The following is a 21,060-nucleotide window of genomic DNA, read 5'->3' on the forward strand; positions in this document are numbered from 1 at the left end:
GTGCGGGTCATACAAGTACCTGAGCATGATGTACAGTCTTACAAATACACTACAGAAAGCACTGCGAACAAGGTCTTAGAAGCATCTCAAGTACTGTGAATTCTGGTAGCACTGTACGGGAAGAGGGTGGCTGCATTTCATCTGCAGACATATGTACTGGGACAGAAGACAGCGATTCGGTGCGATCAGACTGTCTATTTTTGGTGAAAGGAAATATTCCTCTTCCAAAGGAAACAAGACTGAATCGAAAGCAACCATAGATACTAACCCTCTCAAGTCATCCAAAGATAAGGATTCTTTGAAGTCAACCACTGCAGAGACTGAGTTAGAGCATGGGAGTCAAGATTGAGTGAGTGAGTTGGATTTAACGCCAATTTTAACAGTATTCCAGTCATATCACGGCGTGTCAGCTTAATGTGGGAGGAAAGCCCGAAGTGATGCAGATCTCAGACGTTTACCACTTCGGTGAAACCCACGAGCACGGGTATGGTGCTGACAAACCTAGAAACATAATTGGGCCGAACCGGGATTCGAACTCACAATCATAGGTTTCTGGCGTGCCCAAGGGACGCAACTCTGCACAGCAAAACGCGGCGCCTTAGACGACTGGGCCACCCGTGCCCCCTAGTCAAGATTCAGAGAAGAGAACTAGACTGAAGACAATTTTCACCAAGTTTGCGCACACATGTTCCCTACATAGAAATAGTATGCAGCCTGCTTCACCTGCCCAACCATCTGCTACAGATGAAGAGACGGATGATTCTTTGGGTAAGTGAAATAGGGATCAATGTTTAAGAGTCTGAGATAGAAGAGTATGATCCACCACTGTGTGTCTGAGTGGTTGTGCAAAGAATAAAAATGAATAAAGGCAGTCAATTGTATTTAATATCTCATACTAATTTCATAATAAGACCACAAGGTAACATGACTGATGTCCTACGATGGTTCATTGATTCAATATAACACTAACGTGACTTCTATGCAATTCCTCTCGGGAAGAAAGGCATTGGATAATTTCCAGAGCTTGTAAGTGTCTCTGTTGACACCCAAGAATTTATCTGGATATTGTGCCTCTTGTAAGGGAATCTTTGTTTAATGAATAGGCAGAAAATATATCCTTCATTTTTATCTGGGCATGTTGTTTTCGCAGACTCGTCAATAAAGGACAAAAGTTCTTGATGAACACCTACAAAAAGTTATGCAGAAGACTACAGAATCTTCAGTATTGAAGACTTATGATTGATTACAGATGTCAAATGTTACAGAAAGTCCCAGAAAAGAAACGCCTGAAATAGTTATTGTTGAGACACCCAAATATGCGAGTCAATAGTCCCGGCCAGCCCGGCAGTGAAAAGAAGAATATCCGGGGAAGGCCAGAGCCGGCCACCAAAGAGATCACATAAGCAAAGCACCAGTCCGCATCCGGGATAGTTCAGGTGGGGTACCACAGGATCGGTCTAGCAGCCAAGATGCCAGACATGATCACACCGAATCCCCTTGTCCACTGCGGGGTTGCCCTACTAAAACCAAGAAACTAAAGAGACATTTTGTGGACCGGCATCTTCCGTGGTACTTCAAAGATAAGGAAACGAAAGTAACTATACAAGAACCGGAAACCCACTTCAGAAGGGCAGCCGCATTAAAACAATTAGTCCGATGGAACCTGGGAGCCGAGGGGACTGTTTTCCAGCTATTGGACTACGTCGATCACTATCTCATGATCTCACCACAGATTGAATTTGCCCAACTGGCTTGTGCTGGGATGAGGGAGTTGATCGGAAGGGAAGGGTGGTCACATCCTCACTGCCTCAGCCTCCATCCTCTAAATTCACCGGCCTGTTTGATATATTGGAGAATGCTGGTGTTGCTGATGAATGAACTCACTACTTCTCAAACCGAGCACCTGTTAGCGGAGGGTCCACAGCCGGTTCCTCAGCACAGAGTCAGCTTTGTCGGGGCAGTGGAAGTATATTGCAACCCCGAGACGTATCCGTAAGTGGGAGCCTGGGGAAGTGGAAGGTGGCAGTGGAAGTCCATCCCAAGAAGGTCAACCAGTTAAGTGATGCTAGATTCCGACAATTAGTATGCTTGTGCAGCCAGCCAGGAGTAGCGGTTAGGGAAATTGGACTGGATAGGTCAACAAGTCCTGCCGGATGGAGTAAGCAAAAGTAGGTTCTAAGGGAGGTTCTCGCCATTACGCCAAGGGACAAGGTGATAGTGCTCCACCATATTGCCAAATTGAGGGAACGCGTGCCATCAGATTAACCTCTGCATGTTCACTGCTTTATGGGAACTCAGGACACAGTTCAAGAGTGGCTCCAACACTACCCCAACACCTTCTTCGGGTTTACCATAAATTCGACCAACGGCAAGTGCAAGGACTCCTAGCAGTTCCCATGGGGCGATTACTATTGGAGACAGACTCCCCATACATGCACCCCGAGTGTGGACAAATGACTGCAATGACTGGGGGGGTAGCAGCCCTTGTTGCAGCCATTGCCGGAATTGGGTACCATGAGCTGTTGTCCAACATGTCTATGGGTGTTGAGGCCGGCCAGGGAACAGCCCCGAAACCCTCGACCGTCGTGGCTCTGGCGGTCCCAGTAATTCAGCTCCCAGTTGCAACTGATGTGCAGTTGGTTGCCCTCCCAGATGGAGGAGACCCAAGAAAACACATTGGAAAATTGTGGGTTCCCGGCAATGGATCTGTCGGGATGTGTCAAAGGTGAGAGGAAGCCCCTTCAGGGTTAGGGGGGCTAAGTAAACAGGGAAGGATGTAGTGATCGTAGGTTTCCAAAAGCATTCGGAAAGGTTCCGGTTGGTCGTCCCATGGCTGACTGCAGGAGGCCCCCTAATTTTGAGTGTGTTGTCAGTCATCATTGTAAGTGAACCAAGTCAAGTTTCTAACTCAATGCAGTATAGACCAATATACTGAGTCGACATACTGACAGCCCTTGTAAGTTAGTATATAACAAGGTTTGTGAACCCGAGATATCATTTTCACAACAAACATTAGGTAGGATGTAATACTTGTTTTAGTATAGCATGTATGACATTATTTCAGTGTACCGGTAGGTTATAATTGTGTGATTTGAGTGTATGAATGTATTTTAAGTCATTAGTATAAGTACAGTAATGATTATAAGCACACCATTCATGTTTATGATTTTCTGATATTATGTGAATGTGCTATAATATTTTTTGTGATACAGGCGACATTAGTATTTGTGTCCACCATTTTGTCGGCCATGTTTAATATTCAATATCATGGTACATGTAATGTTTGTGCCATGAGAAATGAATCAATATCAATTTAACTCATGTGCGTTGTGTATAATTATAAGTATATTACAGCACAGGTAATGTTGCGCTGGTAAGGCTTAGATAAGGGTATTTTTATGTAAGTTTATCTATACCATTCCATTTGAGATTATGTTTATAGTAGGTTTAGAATGAATTAATATGGCAGTCGATTACTATGTATATTATTTTATGATATTTATTTTTAACTAAGTTAATATGACATGTGTATGTTATCACTTATAAGAAGGGTCTGCAGTGACAAGCAGTTACAGTAGATTATACCTACTGTCACCCGAGTGCCACACATTCAGTAGGCATATGAAACATTTATTGTTTATATTTCATGTATGTTTATGCCACCAATGTGTGTGGATACAATTGGTATATTTCACATCATGATTAATATTGTGATATTCTATTTATAATGTATTCATGTCCTAGTATAAGCTATATATTTGTGAACTGCATGTATGTATAATTTACATCTTGTACATACAGGTATAAGTGCATTGATGCAGTTTAAGTAATATGTATCACAGAGATGTGTATTATGAATCATTTGATATCTGTCATAGGTTCATGTGACGGGATGCGATTAATGATTTATGTGTATTTGTCAAAACTAAGTTCTGAATATAATATATGGAGAACACCATGATTAATGTGGTGAATGCATTTAAATCATTATATCAATAACTGTGATACGTGCAATCACTCCATAACTCCATGAATGTTTTACCTATTTGTTGTTCATTATGTTTCAGGGTGAATATTGATATTGGCAAACATATTTGTGGTTTCTTGGTCACGACTCACCCCCAACTGGTGTTGGTCTTCCTCTTGAGTTGTGCACCACCCTAACCTGCTACAATTGAATAGGTTTGTTTCAGGACGTTTTATAATGGGAATTAAGTTAGACAGGAGGATTATACTGAAGTATAAGAAAGAATGATGCAAGGCTGATTTAAATTAACAAATGAAGGTTTTCCCCTTATTTGTGTTTCATAATGAACTTTGGATCAACTTCATTCATTTGTGTTTTGATTCTATAATTGGAAAAGAATACTGCCAAGGGAGAGGAGAATGCAACACAAAGCCATCTGCAGAACACATCTTAACCTTTACCATAGATCTATTTGTTCTACTATCACTGGGCGCCATTAGAGGGTACCTATTCCAGATTTAGTGCTTATTATTCTAATAATAATCTGCTTCTGACAAATAAATTGATCCATTTTTCTTCAAGACGGATGATCAGTTTTTTAGTAGTGCCGATGTTAATCTGCAGGAACCATTTATCGACTTGACAAGTTAGTTGAACCACCTCAGCAAAATATGTATCCAATATCTACACTGTATTCACCTCTACCTCAAGTTGGAAATAATGTCGGTTTAAGGGGTAGACAGACTGGTAGGGATACACTTTTAAGGTCAGGTTACAATGCACCTGCACATCAGAGCAGGGACTATCGGTTGTTTGGTCACTATGTACCAGACGGCATCATGACAGGTGGGTGTTCTGTTCATGTCAGCACTCCAGAAATACAACAGAATAAGTCAAGGGTTGATTTTTGGAGTCCCCCAAGTTTTGATAGTGCAAGACCATTAAATCCAGGGACCACTGTTTTGTAAGAATTAAGGTGGTATCAATTAAAATAAATTTGTACATACTGGTAGTTTAGGTTTTTTGTTTTTTTCTGTCTTGGGGGGAAACCTTCACGTTTCACTTTGTTGTTCTGGGAGGTATCTGGGAGGGCACAGATTGTTACTTTCAGATGGCCTTACAAGTACATGCCGATCAGAAAGAGATGGCAGACTCCTTGGAGTCCGAACACGCCATTTGGCCCAACGAGGGCATGGCCTGTGAAGTACCAGGATGTTCTGGTCACCACTATACCAAATAAAGAGACTTGGTTAACCATTGTGTTCTGGAACACCATCCGAAACACAACCTTCAGGAGTGCTTTATTTGTTAAAGGGTTTTTCAAAGAAAACCAGATGCATAGACACTCAGCCATCCAAGCTCTGCCAGTGTTCTTTACAACCGTGCAGCAGAGGAGCCTAACTTATAAGGACCGAGTAGCATGCCTCCTTCCACGACCAAGATATCCCAAGAAATACAGGGAATGCACTTTGGAGCCTCAAAGAAACAGATTTCCCTTCACACAGGGATATTTTACTGTGGTCATTGTTCTCACACATATTGCACAGTTTCAGACAATTTACAACATGGACCAGGAGCCATTGGGCTCACATGAGGCCAATTTTACAGGAGAGTAGGACAGGAATATGCCACTGTGGACAACATTGAATTTTTTAGTGATTGCCCTATCACAATACAGACAAAAGGAAACTTCCATCTTCTAACTTTGAAACCACATGAGATTAGGTTCAAGAGAGCTGTTTGGAACTTTTTGAGGCCAGTCATGGCACAGGTGCACAAGATGCTGTTTGGGGTGTAATGAAGAGGAATGAATGACACAGCAGCTTGTGTCAGATACCATGCAAGTATTGATGTTAATATGTCATTTCATATATACAAAGCATGACTGACATAGAACTTTCCTGAAATCAGTGCTTTAGTTTCTGCCCATTTTTCATATATGTATATATGGAAAAATACATCGGTGGAATATAAACATTTCAGGCTGTGAGCATTAACCACGAAATTAATCTTTCAACTCAAAATTCTCTTTTCAACTCTTTTTTTCACCAAAATAATATTCTAATAAGAGCACCTTATTTCTAATTTTGAGAGCGCCCTTGGCGCTTATTATGTCGAATACGGTATATAAGTAATGTATAAAAAATAATCAAAATCATGCAAAGTTACATTCTCACATACTAATATGATTATTTGAAATATAAGCATGATAAGTGAGTGAGTATGGTTTTACGCCGCTTTTAGCAATATTCCAGCAATATCACGGCAGGGGACACCAGAAATGGGCTTCACACATTGTACCCATGTTGGGAATCTTACCCGGGTCTTCGGCGTGACGAGCGACCGCTTTAACCACAAGGCTACCCGACCGCCCCTGTTTGAAATATAAAGTGTGCTTGGTTTATAATTTCAGTTGCTGTCTGTTATGAACAAGAGCAGTATCACTCTCAGTGAGAGTTCCAAGTTACCATTGCTCGGCAATTTTGGCTAGTACAACCAACACAAATATTTTTTCAAAACTTGATGGAAATAGCTGAATGTGAGATTGGACAATCACACATACTGATCAGCCAATCAGAGAACGTTTTACAAAATCAACATGGGTGTTCTGAAAATGTGGTCACTGCTCTGACCACAGCCATTGCCTGTCGAATTTATTTTCAAAGTGGGTCAAAGTTTTCAATCAACTTGCTCAAGTACTTTTATATCTTTGAGTGCAAACTTCAACTTGAAAGCTTATGGCAGTGACTGAAACGCGGTGCTATTTTTAGACGATACCTACTATTGGTTCCATGTTATTGAGATGTGCCGTGTTGTTTGTTACTGTGTAGTCTGTATGCCTCTATTGTTGTAAAAGTGAAATGGGGCAGTAATAAGTATCTTTACTATGGTAATCTGTCATTTTGTTTGTCTGTCAGGGTTGTCATCTTTGAGAGGCAATTCGAAATAATAACATCTGTTTAGATATCGTGTTTTTATCACAAGGGACATAACTTATGTTCTACACAGGGTGGTGCAACGATCAAGTCAAGAAAAGTAGGCTTGAAATGGCAAGTATGGACTCTAGGCTTTGATAAAGGCTGGTGGACACTCTTGTCTTGGAAAAATGCACAACCATGTGCTCAGTCTGAGGACATGTCAGGTCAATCACAGTAAGTGCAGTCCTGTCCCAAACAAATACAAGTTGTGTTATCTTTGCACAACCCTGGTAACAGTTACATAGGTAGAAGACAAGGCTGTAGTATGGACCTATTCTATACCTCAACTAGCACAAGTTTGTTGACCTTCCCTTTATCCAATCATGATCTTCATTTGAATTACCTTATTAGGAAAGAAATACTGACCTTCTCACATGAGATATTGCTTGTGTGAGGTCAAGAATACCTCCGAGGTTGCTGATCACCTATTGGTAAATTGACTGAGGTGTCAGCTTGTGGTTTAGATGTTCATGTGTTCATCAACCTGAATAAAATTAAGTCACTAAGACTTTCATGTTTGTTACAGAAACAATACTTTAATGAGTCACTTGGTATTTCATGTTTGCCAGCATTAATAACATATTGTCCAAACTATCTTTAAATCCCCACCCCCCACCCCAATATGCCTGCCACAGAAACTTATACGACTCAACATTTGCTAGGACCAAAATAGTTAAAGGTGTAGTCCTCAACAAATGTTGAGCTGTACAGTTTGAAATCAGTGATAAGTGTAAACACGAAAGATGTGACTACATGTTGTTGCCTGCTGACATCTCCATGATGACTGAATCAAAACAGGGGCCCAACTGCACCAAGGAGGAAAGAACTGTATTTGCTGACCATATCACAAAATTCAAGATCATCCGTGCAGCAAATCAAAGAGTAGGGGAATCAGAGAGAAGGAAAAATTAAAGAACAAGCCTGGGTGGAGGTAGTTGAGACTCTTTTGGAAGTCACTAGTTACAGTTGTCAGATGTCCTGCTTACACTACATTATAAATATAGGATTATATTATCTATGAGGCCGTACTTTGAAGCAAATAAATACCAGTACATAAATTTCAAGTAACAAAAAATGGTGCTAGGCAAAGCGAAGTGTCTCAATTGCATTGCAAACACAAAGTCTAGTGTATTCCAGCTGAAATGGCTGTTATCAACTCAGTATTGAAATATATCTGTGGCATGTAAGCAAGTTTGGAAATTAGTTATTCATCAGTACTTTAGGAAATTGGTGAAGTCTAGGCCTTGTCAGTCAGTGCACAGTCTCATCAAGCAACTCACCTGCTGTTCTCATTCCAAAGCATGCATTTATCATGTATGTGTGGAAAACAGAAGGTAGGAGAGACCAAGCTTCTCAGCAGCTACATCCACTACATATTCTGCACCAGTCATGAGAGCAGCCATAAAAAGAAAGGCAGACACTACTGTAAAGCAGGAAATATTCTGAACAGCACTGCTCTCTCCCAGGAACTTCAGAAACACAACAATGGTGTGCAACTGTACTTCATCACAGCTGATGAAATTCAAGGTGAGGAAAGAATATCAATCAAGATCAACAAACCATAAAGGTAGCACAGGGTCAGCACTGAGGGCAAAGTAACAGAATATGTCCGGTTGTTGTCACATGTATCACAGGAGGGAAAGCCCACTACAAGCAAATAGCCTTACACTGGTGACAGGTTACTGAGGATCACAACCGTTGTAGGTAAGCACCAAGGGTTTGTAGCTCACCTGGTCCTGTAGCTCACCTTGTCCTGCAGGTCACCTAGCCCTGTAGCTAACCTGGATCCATCTACACACAAGTTTGTTCCATGATTTAACGGGGATAAAAAAGGCATTGACAACTGAAATGACGATAGTACAAACCCACGGCAGTCCAGGTGCAGTAGTTCCATCATTCCTACATTACTTCATAATCCACATAAACAAGGCCTGCATGCACACCAAACTACCACATGAATCTCATGAGATTGGCTTATCAAGAACAGACACAATTGTTATTCTGTGCTCCCCTTTCTTGGTCAGAACCAAAAGCGTCACAGCCAAAAATGTTGTCAGGGTAGATTTGAACTTCCACTAAAAACACACAGGATTTCTTTGTACGATTTAAGTTCAGAAAAATACATTTTCAATCAAACAAGAACCTCAATTGTCTGTCTGAACTGATCCTCAAACAGATGATATGGCCTTTTTTATCCCATGAGTTAAGAGAAAGAAACAATATAATGTCTTAATTTGTAGGTAGAAATGAAAATGTTGATTCAAACTCTCAATCATTGTTACATGCAGCTTTATTCTAAAATAGCATTTAAAATATTGTGAATGATGAGATCTGTTGAACAAAAAATAAATCCATTGCAACAGGATTAGATACAAAAACAAGAAATATATATGTACTGGCACTGGAAGGAATGTTTGTTGTAATGGATTACCCATTCTGTTACAACAGCATGTTTGTTGTAATGGATTACCCATTCTGTTACAACAGCATGTTTGTTGTAATGGATTACCCATTCTGTTACAACAGCATGTTTGTTGTTTAACGTCGCACTCATCAATATTCCAGCTATATGACGGCGGCCTGTAAATAATCGAGTCTGGAGTCATGAGCATCGATCCACCCAATTGGGATACGATGACATGATTCAACCAAGTCAGCGAGTCTGACCACCCGATCCTGTAAGTCGCCTCTTACAACAAGCATAGTTGCCTTTTACGGCAAGCATGGGTTGCTGGAGACCTATTCCACCCTGATTTCTCCACGGGTCTTGATCAAATAAATAACAATTGTTGAAATTATTATCAGTATAATTTTGAATTTAAATCTGTGGCCTGACCTGGTCAGCCCCTCATGATTTTAACCCTCATTAAATGTTTCTATTTCTTTTCTATTTTTTGTTTTCAAAAGAAATAAAGCTCTTACATAAAAACTGATGCACAGAGTGCATACAGTTGAAGTAGGTCTAAACAGATGGCATCACACGTGTGTCTGAATATCTCATGTATGGTAGCATTGTCTTGGATAACACAATCTTAAGCAACACAAGCATTCTGTGATCAACAGTCCTTCACATCATCCTAAACATATCAAAATATGTGGAGATAGATGAGAATATGATGGCAGTAGTCAAAGAAAAGAGATCATTCATCTTTCGTCTTTGGTGGAAACATAGCAGCAACAGCCATGGCCTCCAGTTTTGGGACAGCGATGACGCAGAGCGCGGCGGCGATGACATACGAGAGGCGATAGATTGAGTCCATGGCATAGAGCAGCGACGAAAACACCATCATATACAACAGCCACGAAACCATGGTGCAGCTGTTTCTGGAAAAATGCAGAAAAATCATGGTACAATAAGTGGTATGCTCACATGGTATCAACCAAGTCACCAAGCCTTACCACCCGATCCAAGTCATCTCTTACGACCAGCATAGGTTGCTGAGGTACAATTCTAACCCTGAATCCCCACAAGGGACATCTGTTGGACAAACACAAGGACAAGATGAGCAAGGAAAGGTATGATCAAAATCCATTTTGTTTTAATAATATGAATATGGCATGGGTTCCTGATAGAAAACATTTCTTGAGGATACTCACTTCTTAAATTCTACTTTATCATTGATGAAATACAGCAGAGATACTACACTGGTGATGACTCCAACTATCTTGCTGGGGTCGGTCGACAGCGCAGCACTATACCTGCAAACAAAACAATATATATATATATATCACATATAATAATCATAATTAGTAAAAGCAAGGGAAGTTTTTAACAATATGAATATCACTGCAACAGGTCTAAGAACAGTTGGAGGGAGGAGAGAGATGACACAAAGGTTGAGAAAAGTCCAGAGACTTCCGGAGTTGCTTAGATTACAACCATTAACCATCAATATTCATTGTTGAGTGCGTGAGTAAGATGTTCATTCTTTGAACACTTAGAGACAGCTTCAAGTGGCAGTATATTTTTCTATGTGTAGAGCACAGGTCACAAATCAGGAGAAGTCAAGCAACGTTGGTTGTAGAGAGTAGTTGGATGGGTGACAGTGTTCAGCCTGCCCCACACTGAAGTACATGTAGTACTTGTGGGGTCTACTTAGGCAAGTGACTTTGTTTAAAATGTGCCTCTGTTCCCCCAGTAGTGAACGGGTACCTGGTAGGATGATATGGTAATGTGACTGAACCTTTTTAGAGCCTCACAAACAGCTTGGGTTGCATACTCCACTGAGAGCTAAGAATGAAAATCTAGTACACACTGATCCATTGATTGGGGTAATAATGTAGTGCTCAGACCAATCCTTAAGGGTGTGGATCTATCGCATTATAAATATGCACATTGGTATTATTTGTGAATAAACGATAATGTCACAAAATTACCAAGGATTTTTGCAAAGTGAACCATCTAGACACTTGGCTACCCTACTTTAATCACATTTGTAGCATCTCACCTGAAATTCTTGGCCCACACAATTAGAGATGGTGAATTGAGAACTAGCAGCCAGAGATATATCATCAGCAGTATAAAGAAGAAGTTGAACTTGGATTCATCCTCTCTCACTCTGGTGGAGGCCCACCTGTTGCACAGCCACAGCACCTGGTAGAAAACATACATTATCTTATCTTACACATTCGTTTCTTATTGCTTCCTGAATGGGAGATTTTTCCCCATGCACCCAGCTGAGAGATAAGGTAGAAATTTCACATGTCCCACTGGGAAATGTCGAACTTCTTACAATGCGAGTACAGTGATTTGATTATTTCATCTTGAAATGTAGCTTGGCGAACGCGGTGAGTATATCCGATGGTCATGCAACATCAAAAAACTTGATGTATTTACGTCCTCTGCAAGCTGTCACCATGTCTGTGAAACAGTTTACTAGCTAGATGGAGACATGTTAGATACATGGGTGAAAACTAAGCCAGTAAGGTAGATTTCTTGTCAACCAGTCCTTTAGGGTATACAGTGTGACGTACCTGTGTGCGTGTCTACGTAACCCTCCATCTACTGGCTACATCACATTATATACCCTCGCTAAGTAATATTGTCATATAATACTGTCACCCATCAAGATAAGGCTTTATCTCAGTCATACTGACCATTCAATACATGTATAATTTCATTTCTAAAGAACACAGGAAACATTCTATCCCAGATCCAGAAAAAAGAAAAAGCAGCATTGAATGTTTTGTGTACAAGTAAACAATGTTGACATGAGTTCTATGACTAGTACCAGATACAATGTTGACATGAGTTCTATGATTAGTACCAGATACTGACCTTTGCCACCATGAGGAAGTAGCAGAGAAGTATAGAAACAGATCCACACACTGTCAGGGCTGACACCAGCGCCAGGACACACACGCACACCTCCACGTACAGACTCAGATTCAGGATAAACTCGGGAACCCTTCAAAAAATAATTTTATGTTCTCACTAGTATGTAATTAAATGAAAAATCTACACAAATGCATATTCAGTGAGTGAGTTAGTTGGGTAAAATGCTGCTTTATAACTGTAATCAATCCTATCACAGTTTGTCAGCTTAATGTCAGAGGAAAGCCCAAATTGGTACATGTCTCAGATGTTTAGCACTTTGGTGAAACCCATGAACACAGGGTATAGTACCAAGAAACCGAGCAACACAATCAGGGCAAATATGGGATTTGAACCACAATCCTAGGTTTCTGGCATGGCTGATGGACACAACTCAGCATGGTGAATTCCTGAATCTTTGATTCCTGGGCCACCCATGCCCCCAAATATTTAATGAACATGTGCCAGATTTGGCTTGAGAACATCTCCTTACCATCTGAAGACAAGTCCGAGCACCCAGCTGACAACAGCGATCACACTCTGCGTGAACCGCACGTGAACCAGCGAGATGAGGAATGTTGAGAAGAACATGAGGAATGTCAGTGCCTGGAACCACAGGTCACGTGACTCCAGAGCCTCTTTATCATCTCGCGGGAGACCGAGGCTTGTGAGCAGTTTCTCTACTTTCTTGTAGCTGAAAGTTAGGAAAAGGTGAATTGAGCATACATTAAAATCTTCAGAAAACGACCATTTCTGGACAGTAGGCACATAAGTTTTGGCACAGACATAGTGCGCTGGCTTCAAGCCCAAACTAGCATCCTATGTCAAAGATTTTGAACACCAACACAACCAAATTTGAAATATGACACAAACTGGTTTGATGACTAAAATTGTTTCATTTATAATTAAGTTCCGACCCTTTTGGTTTCTGGTTCAAAATATCCTGGAATATATTGTGTTACTTGACATACATGATTAACATTGTCTTGTATATAATTCTTAAATAAGTTTCTTGGCCCCTAAATAAAGCTTTGGCTGGCATGAAAAGAACATAAGGAGACAGGCGGATAAGTGCCTGAAGATTCGCAGGATCAATTAGGCTAGCAGGCTCACAAGTGTGAGTGTGGCATCAGTATGCCAGGGACTGTTACAAGGGAAGCAACTCTGTATGGCTTGCTTGCATGACTAGGATTTATCAGTGAAAGTTTACTAAGAGTATTCATCAATGCAAAGAGCCTAAATGAAAACAATTTTAAAAGAAAAAGAAAAAAACCCAGCTTTACACATTGCAATCTTGCCTGTCTGCAAATCATTCAAATCAGACAAAATGGTTAATGGCACTGCACATAGAAACAAAAATACCACAAAAAATTTGTTTTATTTTACAAGTTACAATTTTATCTAACATGTTGAAGATATGATATTCCCCGTGGGGTTTCCGAGTTAGAATAGGTCTCCAGCAACATGTCCACAAAACATAGAATTGCTGGGTACCTCTTCTAGCAAGGACTTTAGGGGATAAATTCTAGCAGCAAGGATTTGGGGGGACAAAACATACCAGCAAGGATTTTGGGGGACAAATCATATACACAGCAGCAAGGATTTTGGGGACAAACCATACCAGCAGGGACTTTGGGGGACAAGTCATACCAGCAAGGACTTTGGGGTACAAATCATACCAACAAGGACCTTTGGGGACAAATCATACCAACAAGGACCTTTGGGGACAAATCATACCAGCAAGGACTTGGGGGTACAACTCATACCAACAAGGACCTTTGTGGTACAAATCATACCAGCAAGGACTTTGGGGGACAATACATACCAGCAAGGACTTTGGGGTACAAATCATACCAACAAGGACCTTTGGGGACAAATCATACCAACAAGGACCTTTGGGGACAAATCATACCAACAAGGACCTTTGGGGACAAATCATACCAGCAAGGACTTTGGGGTACAACTCATACCAGCAAGGACTTTGGGGGACAATACATACAAGCAAGGACTTTGGGGTACAAATCATACGAACAAGGACCTTTGGGGACAAATCATACCAACAAGGACCTTTGGGGACAAATCATACCAGCAAGGACTTTTGGGGACAAATCATACCAACAAGGACCTTTAGGGTACAACTCATACCAGCAAGGACTTTGGGGGACAATACATACCAGCAAGGACTTTGGGGTACAAATCATACCAACAAGGACCTTTGGGACAAATCATACCAACAAGGACTTTTGGGGACAAATCATACCAGCAAGGACCTTTAGGGACAAATCATATCAACAAGGACCTTTGGGGACAAATCATACCAGGAAGGACCTTTAGGGACAAATCATACCAGCAAGGACTTTTGGGGACAAATCATACCAGCAAGGACCTTTGGGACAAATCATACCAACAAGGACTTTTGGGGACAAATCATACCAGCAAGGACCTTTAGGGACAAATCATATCAACAAGGACCTTTGGGGACAAATCATACCAGGAAGGACCTTTAGGGACAAATCATACCAGCAAGGACTTTTGGGGACAAATCATACCAGCAAGGGTTTTGGGGTACAAGTCATACCAGCAAGGGTTTTGGGGTACAAATCATACCAACAAGGACCTTTGGGGACAAATCATACAAGCAAGGACTTTTGGGGACAAATCATACAAGCAAGGACTTTTGGGGACAAATCATACAAGCAAGGACTTTTGGGGACAAATCATACAAGCAAGGACTTTTGGGGACAAATCATACAAGCAAGGACTTTTGGGGACAAATCATACAAGCAAGGACTTTTGGGGACAAATCATACCAACAAGGACCTTTGGGGACGAATTCTACCAACAAGGACTTGGGGGGACCAATTCTAAAAGCAAGGACTTTGATGGCACAAAGAAGAAAAAAGGTTTCAACTTTGTGTAAGTTATTCATTTACCTGGCGACATATCGGAAGGCAAGCACAAAGGGCAGCACGATAAATGGCTTACTGTACACAAACACAGCCTCAGCTCCTGGGCAGCATATGTCACCTGTAAACATAGACAGGTATTGTGTCACCTGTAAACATAGACAGGTATTGTGTCACCTGTAAACATAGACAGGTATTGTGTCACCTGTAAACATAGACAGGTATTGTGTCACCTGTAAACATATACAGGTATTGTCACCTGTAAACACATACAGGTATTGTGTCACCTGTAAACATATACAGGTATTGTGTCACCTGTAAACATATACAGGTATTGTGTCACCTGTAAACATAGACAGGTATTGTCACCTGTAAACACATACAGGTATTGTGTCACCACTCAGCAACAATGTATCAGAAACACTACTTTACAATGTGTGCTGGTTTGATTTTGTGTTCACTGTCAAACTGTCATGTATGGGGAACCCCTTATCAATCACCAATATGAAGCAGATCTGCTGAGAATCTTAGGCTAAAAGTCCAACCTTCAAACATGTATTATGTAGTTATATATGTATATAAAGGTGAAATAATTACCATCTTACAACACACCATGATCGTTCATCTCAAAACTTCAGGAATTTACATTTTACACATCAAACTTTTGACCTGCTCCCTTATTCAAGGTTACCTAAATTTGAGTGATTGATAAATTTGGACAAATCACAATTACCGAAATAACCATGAAGTAGAAAGTGTATGATCTGGGACTCACCTGATGCTAGTTTCAGGAAGTGACCTCTGAGGGTCAGGAGCAGCACACACACAAAGAAGCATGGAAACAGGACTCCGTAAAATCTCACAAACTGAAACAGAATAAATATGTGTTATCCACATTGCCCACCCTCAGAACACTTGACTGTAGAGAGGAGGTGGATGGGTGCCCACCCTCAGAACACTTGACTATAGAGAAGGGTGGATGGGTGCCCACCCTGAGAACACTTGACTATAGAGAGGAGGTGGATGGGTGCCAACCCTCAGAACACTTGACTATAGAGAGGAGGTGGATGGGTGCCCACCCTCAGAACACTTGACTATAGAGAGGAGATGGATGGGTGCCCACCCTGAGAACACTTGACTACAGAGAGGAGGTGGATGGGTGCCCACCCTCAGAACACTTGACTATAGAGAGGAGATGGATGGGTGCCCACCCTCAGAACACTTGACTACAGAGAGGAGGTGGATGGGTGCCAACCCTCAGAACACTTGACTATAGAGAGGAGGTGGGTGGATGGGTGGGTGCCCACCCTCAGAACACTTGACTATAGAGAGTAGGTGGATGGGTGCCCACCCTCAGAACACTTGACTATAGAGTGGAGGTGGATGGGTGCCCACCTTCAGAACACTCGACAATAGGGAGTTTTAGAGGCTTAGGCCTGCACAATACTGATTCAAAGGTCATAAAACATGTGATGGCTCCTTAAGCAACTGACTTTGTTTATAATAATAATCACCCAGCAGTCAATGGGTACCTGGCTGGATGTGATGGTAATATGAATGCAAAACCTCCTAGAGCCGTAGCAGCAGTTTGGGTTGTATACTCAAGCTGAGAATGTCACTTGAGTGCACACTGATCCATTAGCTTTGGTAATAATTGTATAATGCTATGAGAATGCTTTAGGGACGGATACAACATATAATCATGATTATTATCATCACTATCAATATTTTACTCAGTAGTCACTGTGATCATCCAATCCCCAGATTAGGTACCATCAAAGACAAATATGATGCATAAGCAGGGACCTATGCCCTGGAGTTGCAATGACGTGACACATAAAAACATCAAATAGAGCTGAATGCTCTGATCATCAAAACAGGGAAACAATATTATTTCAAGCACTACAAAACACAAGACACTTTAAATTCCCATCAACATTACCTCTGTGTGACAAACAAAGATTAGAAGAGTCATCTTGGCTTTCAGAAAACAGATCAGAGTATAATTCTGACAATCATGTGTTTTTCTGTTCTTATGCATAAGATCAACCAATCTGATAGCCATAAAATCATGCATACATTTCCTGAAAAAAAACTTTTTTTCCAAAGAGTATTCTCCTTTATATCAATGATGACTCAAAATGCGGAAATTTCTAAACCAACTTCAACTATTTCTGACTTAACTGGCACATAAAATGGACGACCGTCCTGGCTTCAAAGAGTGACAAAAACATAAAATACATCCATCCACATCCTATTCTTTTGACAACGCCAGATTACGAGATAAACCAATTACAGAGAACAAGGCTATGTTTGCCAGCCTTCAGAACCAAGACACGACAAAGAGATGGAAAATTAGAAATTTTACACATGGGCACCCTTTACACTTTACCCCATCAATAAAAGATGGCCTCTGAGGAAGCCACCTTGTGTTTAGCCGATCGCGAGAGCACTTGGTACCAGTTATCTGATGAAGGAAAGCAAGGTTTAGGAATATTTCTACAGACACCCATTTTTTCCCAATTCTTGTTGAAAGGGAAGTCATTCTCTATTTCAGTGTTTGATGTTGGAACAGCAATTATTCATCATTGTCATTTAAGGTCTGATAGTATTACTAAAGGGGTTGATACAAATGCTTATTGTGACCACAGGTATGAGATACACAGGCCACATCAGAGCACAAAGTAGTCTATTGTATTTACTATTTTAGAGAAGCTATTGATGGTCACGGAATACATTTGGGTGTTAAAAGGCTTGGCCTTTGAATCTCTTGGATTAAGCCTTTTAACATAAAACTTTTCTCTGTAATATTTCCGAAACCCTGTGAATGGCATTATCACTGATCAAATGTATCCTTTGTAACCAGCAGTAAATGGGTACCTGGTAGGAACAGAAAGCCAAGTGCACACTGTTGAGCATTCTTGCTGTATCCTCCCCAGGGAGATGAGACAGATTGAAGGAAATTTGTATCCTATGAGTGAGTAAGTAACACCAGTTTTAGCAATAGTCAGGGCATATTAAGGCACTGGTAACCAGGATTGGCAACCATTTGTGGAATCAAACCCATGATGAGCGATGACATCACCAACTGAGCTACTACACCACCTCCATAACACATGGGAGATTTACATCAACACAAAGTTATATCAATTTTTCCAGTTTATCAGTTGCATGTCAACTTAATGCATTGGGAGGAATGGGAGGCCAGTCATCAATGGTGCTGCAATTTGCTGTGCAGAGTTGCATCTGTTGGGGGAGCCAGAAACCCATGATTCATCCCGACAATTCGTCCCAAAATGTTTGAGGTTTGTCAGCACCATACCCATACTTGTAAACATCTGAGACCCTCATCACTTGTACTGGGGCTTTCCTCCCACAACCTGACACACTGTGATATACTGAAATACTTGAAAAAGAAGCATAACAACCTCACTCACTCACTCACTCACTCACTCACTCACTCACTCGAAGACCCACCCACCAAACAATACATCCACTCACTCTATATTCCGGCACATATCACAAATCATGGTTTTAAGTGGCACTATTCAAAATGAACAAATCTGTTTAGGTAACCAGAGTATCATCAAGCTCAGTGTTCAGTAACAAAACCTCACAACAAATCTTTTATATGATGTTTAAGAATGGCCACAAACCTATTAAATAGATCTGTTTGTGTGCATTGGATAGAGTTACTGGCACAAATTCGCAAATTCCTCTCATTTCAACAACTTTTGTAACAGATCCCAAAAAAACAATCTGCTGTTTTTTTAAATTCTTGTTCCAGAGAAAACTGCATTACAAACAGATATGCAAAAACATGAACCAATCATTTATATCTCTACAGACTTAATATTGGGACAGAACTGATCACCCAAAGAATTATTCCATGCACGTTTTTGTGGAAGAAAACTGTAAACCACCATGTGATAAATCACATTAATAATCTATAAATACCAGCACCTTCATTTAAGACAGAGACACTCAAAGCCCAAATTGGAATAGGGCTTGAATCAGCTGGCTGTGGACTCGCACATATTATACAGGGGATCAGGAAAGTGTGTTCCATTTAAACAGCCATTCTGATGGTAATCTGACCAAACTCTCAGCATAGCAAGTAGGTGGTGACAAATCGGACGCAAAGCCGAGGAGAAAATCAGCATGACATTGTTGTGTATGATATTAGCCAAGTGACAGATCTCTCCTTCCATTCAACAGTCATAGCTACAGGTGGTGTCAGAGATCTGTGACTCAATGGCTGAGAGAACACCTTGCTGCCTCTGCTGTGATCGCCAGAGTCAATGTCCTTCACATGTCACATGGAGGGGGCTGGCTGCTCCTAGCAACGACATATAGACCTATTGATCCGTCCATTCCATCACAGGCTTGAAACGCAACACGAGTCGTGCCGATCGCCAACCGCTGCCGAGGATTGCCGTTGTTGGAATTAATGTCCCGGAGTAGTTGACAGAATCGAGAGAGTGGGCTGACAGAAGGGCGGACAGTGCTGAGGATAGGGGGCAGCACTTTAAATGGGAGACATCTATTAAACGTATGCTTGCTTGAGAATGAAGGTGAGTGCTTTTACATGTTCAATCTTATCTCAAATCTCTGCCAAATTACTTGAAGGATTCCATACGAAGCCAATCCTCTGGTGTGTCGTCTGGTGAAGTTGAATCTTTTAAATCAATCAAACATGTACTTGGACAGCCAAAAGAGTTAGCAGCTCAACTGGGTAATCACATCAGCAACGTTGGCAACAGTGCAGATAATACTTAAGGAAAGATTTGATTACTGAAATCCCTGTCCTGAAAATTAAATCTCTCAGCTATTATATTCATAGCTCCAAACTAATTATTTTTCCACATATAGTATTCACCTGCATACTTATCATATTCACAAGATTACAAACTTTCACATACTTCTACTTGAGTCCTTGATAAAGTATTTGAGATACATTTTACTAAAACAGTCATACCTAGGTAAAATCATTGTGTTACATTTGCATGAAGAATCCTTTTAACTTTCTACTGTTTTAACAGCAGGTCTGTTAAAAAAAACATTATCTACAAGACATACAGCTTCTGATCAACTGTAAGCATGGTAACATAATAGCTCATAATCTGGGGGTTGGGGGGGGGGGGCAGTAGGGAGCCTAAAATTAATTCCTTATCATGCCGAAGACAGGTTCAGTTTCCAACATGACTTCCTATGCGAAACCCATTTCTTATATACCTTCTTTGGATTATTGCTAAAAATCCACTTACTCTTAATATCCACATACAAATTTGTGCAAATCATTTGAAGAATTTGTATGCTGTACAAAGAGATTATGTGGACATAAAATAATAATATAATACAAAAGGTCAGCTCCTACACAATTATCATGTATATGAGCATCAAATACGTACATCGTAATATAGTGCAGCCAGCCAGCCAGCCAGAAACATCAGAAACAAGTTATGGCAAAACGACATCAAAGCAGTACCTCTGACAGAGAGACTATTGTACTTGTCAGCAGTCCACATGGAACAGCTGTCATCAATGAAGCAAATACTTTAATGTTGGTGTGTACCACTGTAGCTGCAGATTGTGTTTATGGAGTTCTGTCCAATGTAGATTGCCAATCTACATACTGTACACAAACATAAACATAACACTATTCATTGCTAACAGAGCTTTAACTGTAATGGTTGTTATAGAACAGAAGTCAAACTTCCTCTTTGAGTGAGACGTTGGTTTGTAATAGGTTGTGCTGGACCTTAGGAAACTTTAAAAGAAAATGTTTTAATTCTGAGTCCACTGGGAGAACTATTACCTGAGTTTGAAAGTCATAGCATCAAGGATAAATTGGTTTTCAGGAAAAGGTTGCAAATGACATCCAGTTTTTATTAG

The 21,060-nt window shown here is 40.7% G+C and overlaps 2 protein-coding genes across 2 annotated transcripts in view; one reads left to right on the forward strand and one right to left on the reverse strand.

Moving 5' to 3' along the window:
- Nucleotides 1-4,497: 4,497 nt before the first annotated feature.
- The window catches only part of LOC124134329 (GPI inositol-deacylase-like), a 91,704-nt gene continuing 75,141 nt past the window's right edge, over nucleotides 4,498-21,060 (reverse strand). Inside the window, exons 21-27 of the mRNA XM_046499090.2 lie at nucleotides 15,941-16,031; nucleotides 15,193-15,286; nucleotides 12,753-12,953; nucleotides 12,224-12,353; nucleotides 11,394-11,539; nucleotides 10,543-10,644; nucleotides 4,498-10,269 (exon numbers count right to left, since the gene is read on the reverse strand). Of these exons, the coding sequence (XP_046355046.2) occupies nucleotides 10,086-10,269; nucleotides 10,543-10,644; nucleotides 11,394-11,539; nucleotides 12,224-12,353; nucleotides 12,753-12,953; nucleotides 15,193-15,286; nucleotides 15,941-16,031 (948 nt within the window). The 3' untranslated portion in view covers nucleotides 4,498-10,085. The remainder of the gene's footprint in view (nucleotides 10,270-10,542; nucleotides 10,645-11,393; nucleotides 11,540-12,223; nucleotides 12,354-12,752; nucleotides 12,954-15,192; nucleotides 15,287-15,940; nucleotides 16,032-21,060) is intronic.
- Nucleotides 19,227-21,060, forward strand: part of LOC124134330 — a 39,133-nt gene continuing 37,299 nt past the window's right edge. The window contains exon 1 of the mRNA XM_046499091.2: nucleotides 19,227-19,739. The gene's annotated coding sequence lies outside the window, so the exon portion shown is untranslated. The remainder of the gene's footprint in view (nucleotides 19,740-21,060) is intronic.

The sequence above is a fragment of the Haliotis rufescens genome, unplaced genomic scaffold (assembly GCF_023055435.1).
Source record: "Haliotis rufescens isolate VD_foot unplaced genomic scaffold, xgHalRufe1.0.p SCAF_11, whole genome shotgun sequence".
NCBI classification, from domain to species: Eukaryota; Metazoa; Mollusca; class Gastropoda; order Lepetellida; family Haliotidae; genus Haliotis; species Haliotis rufescens.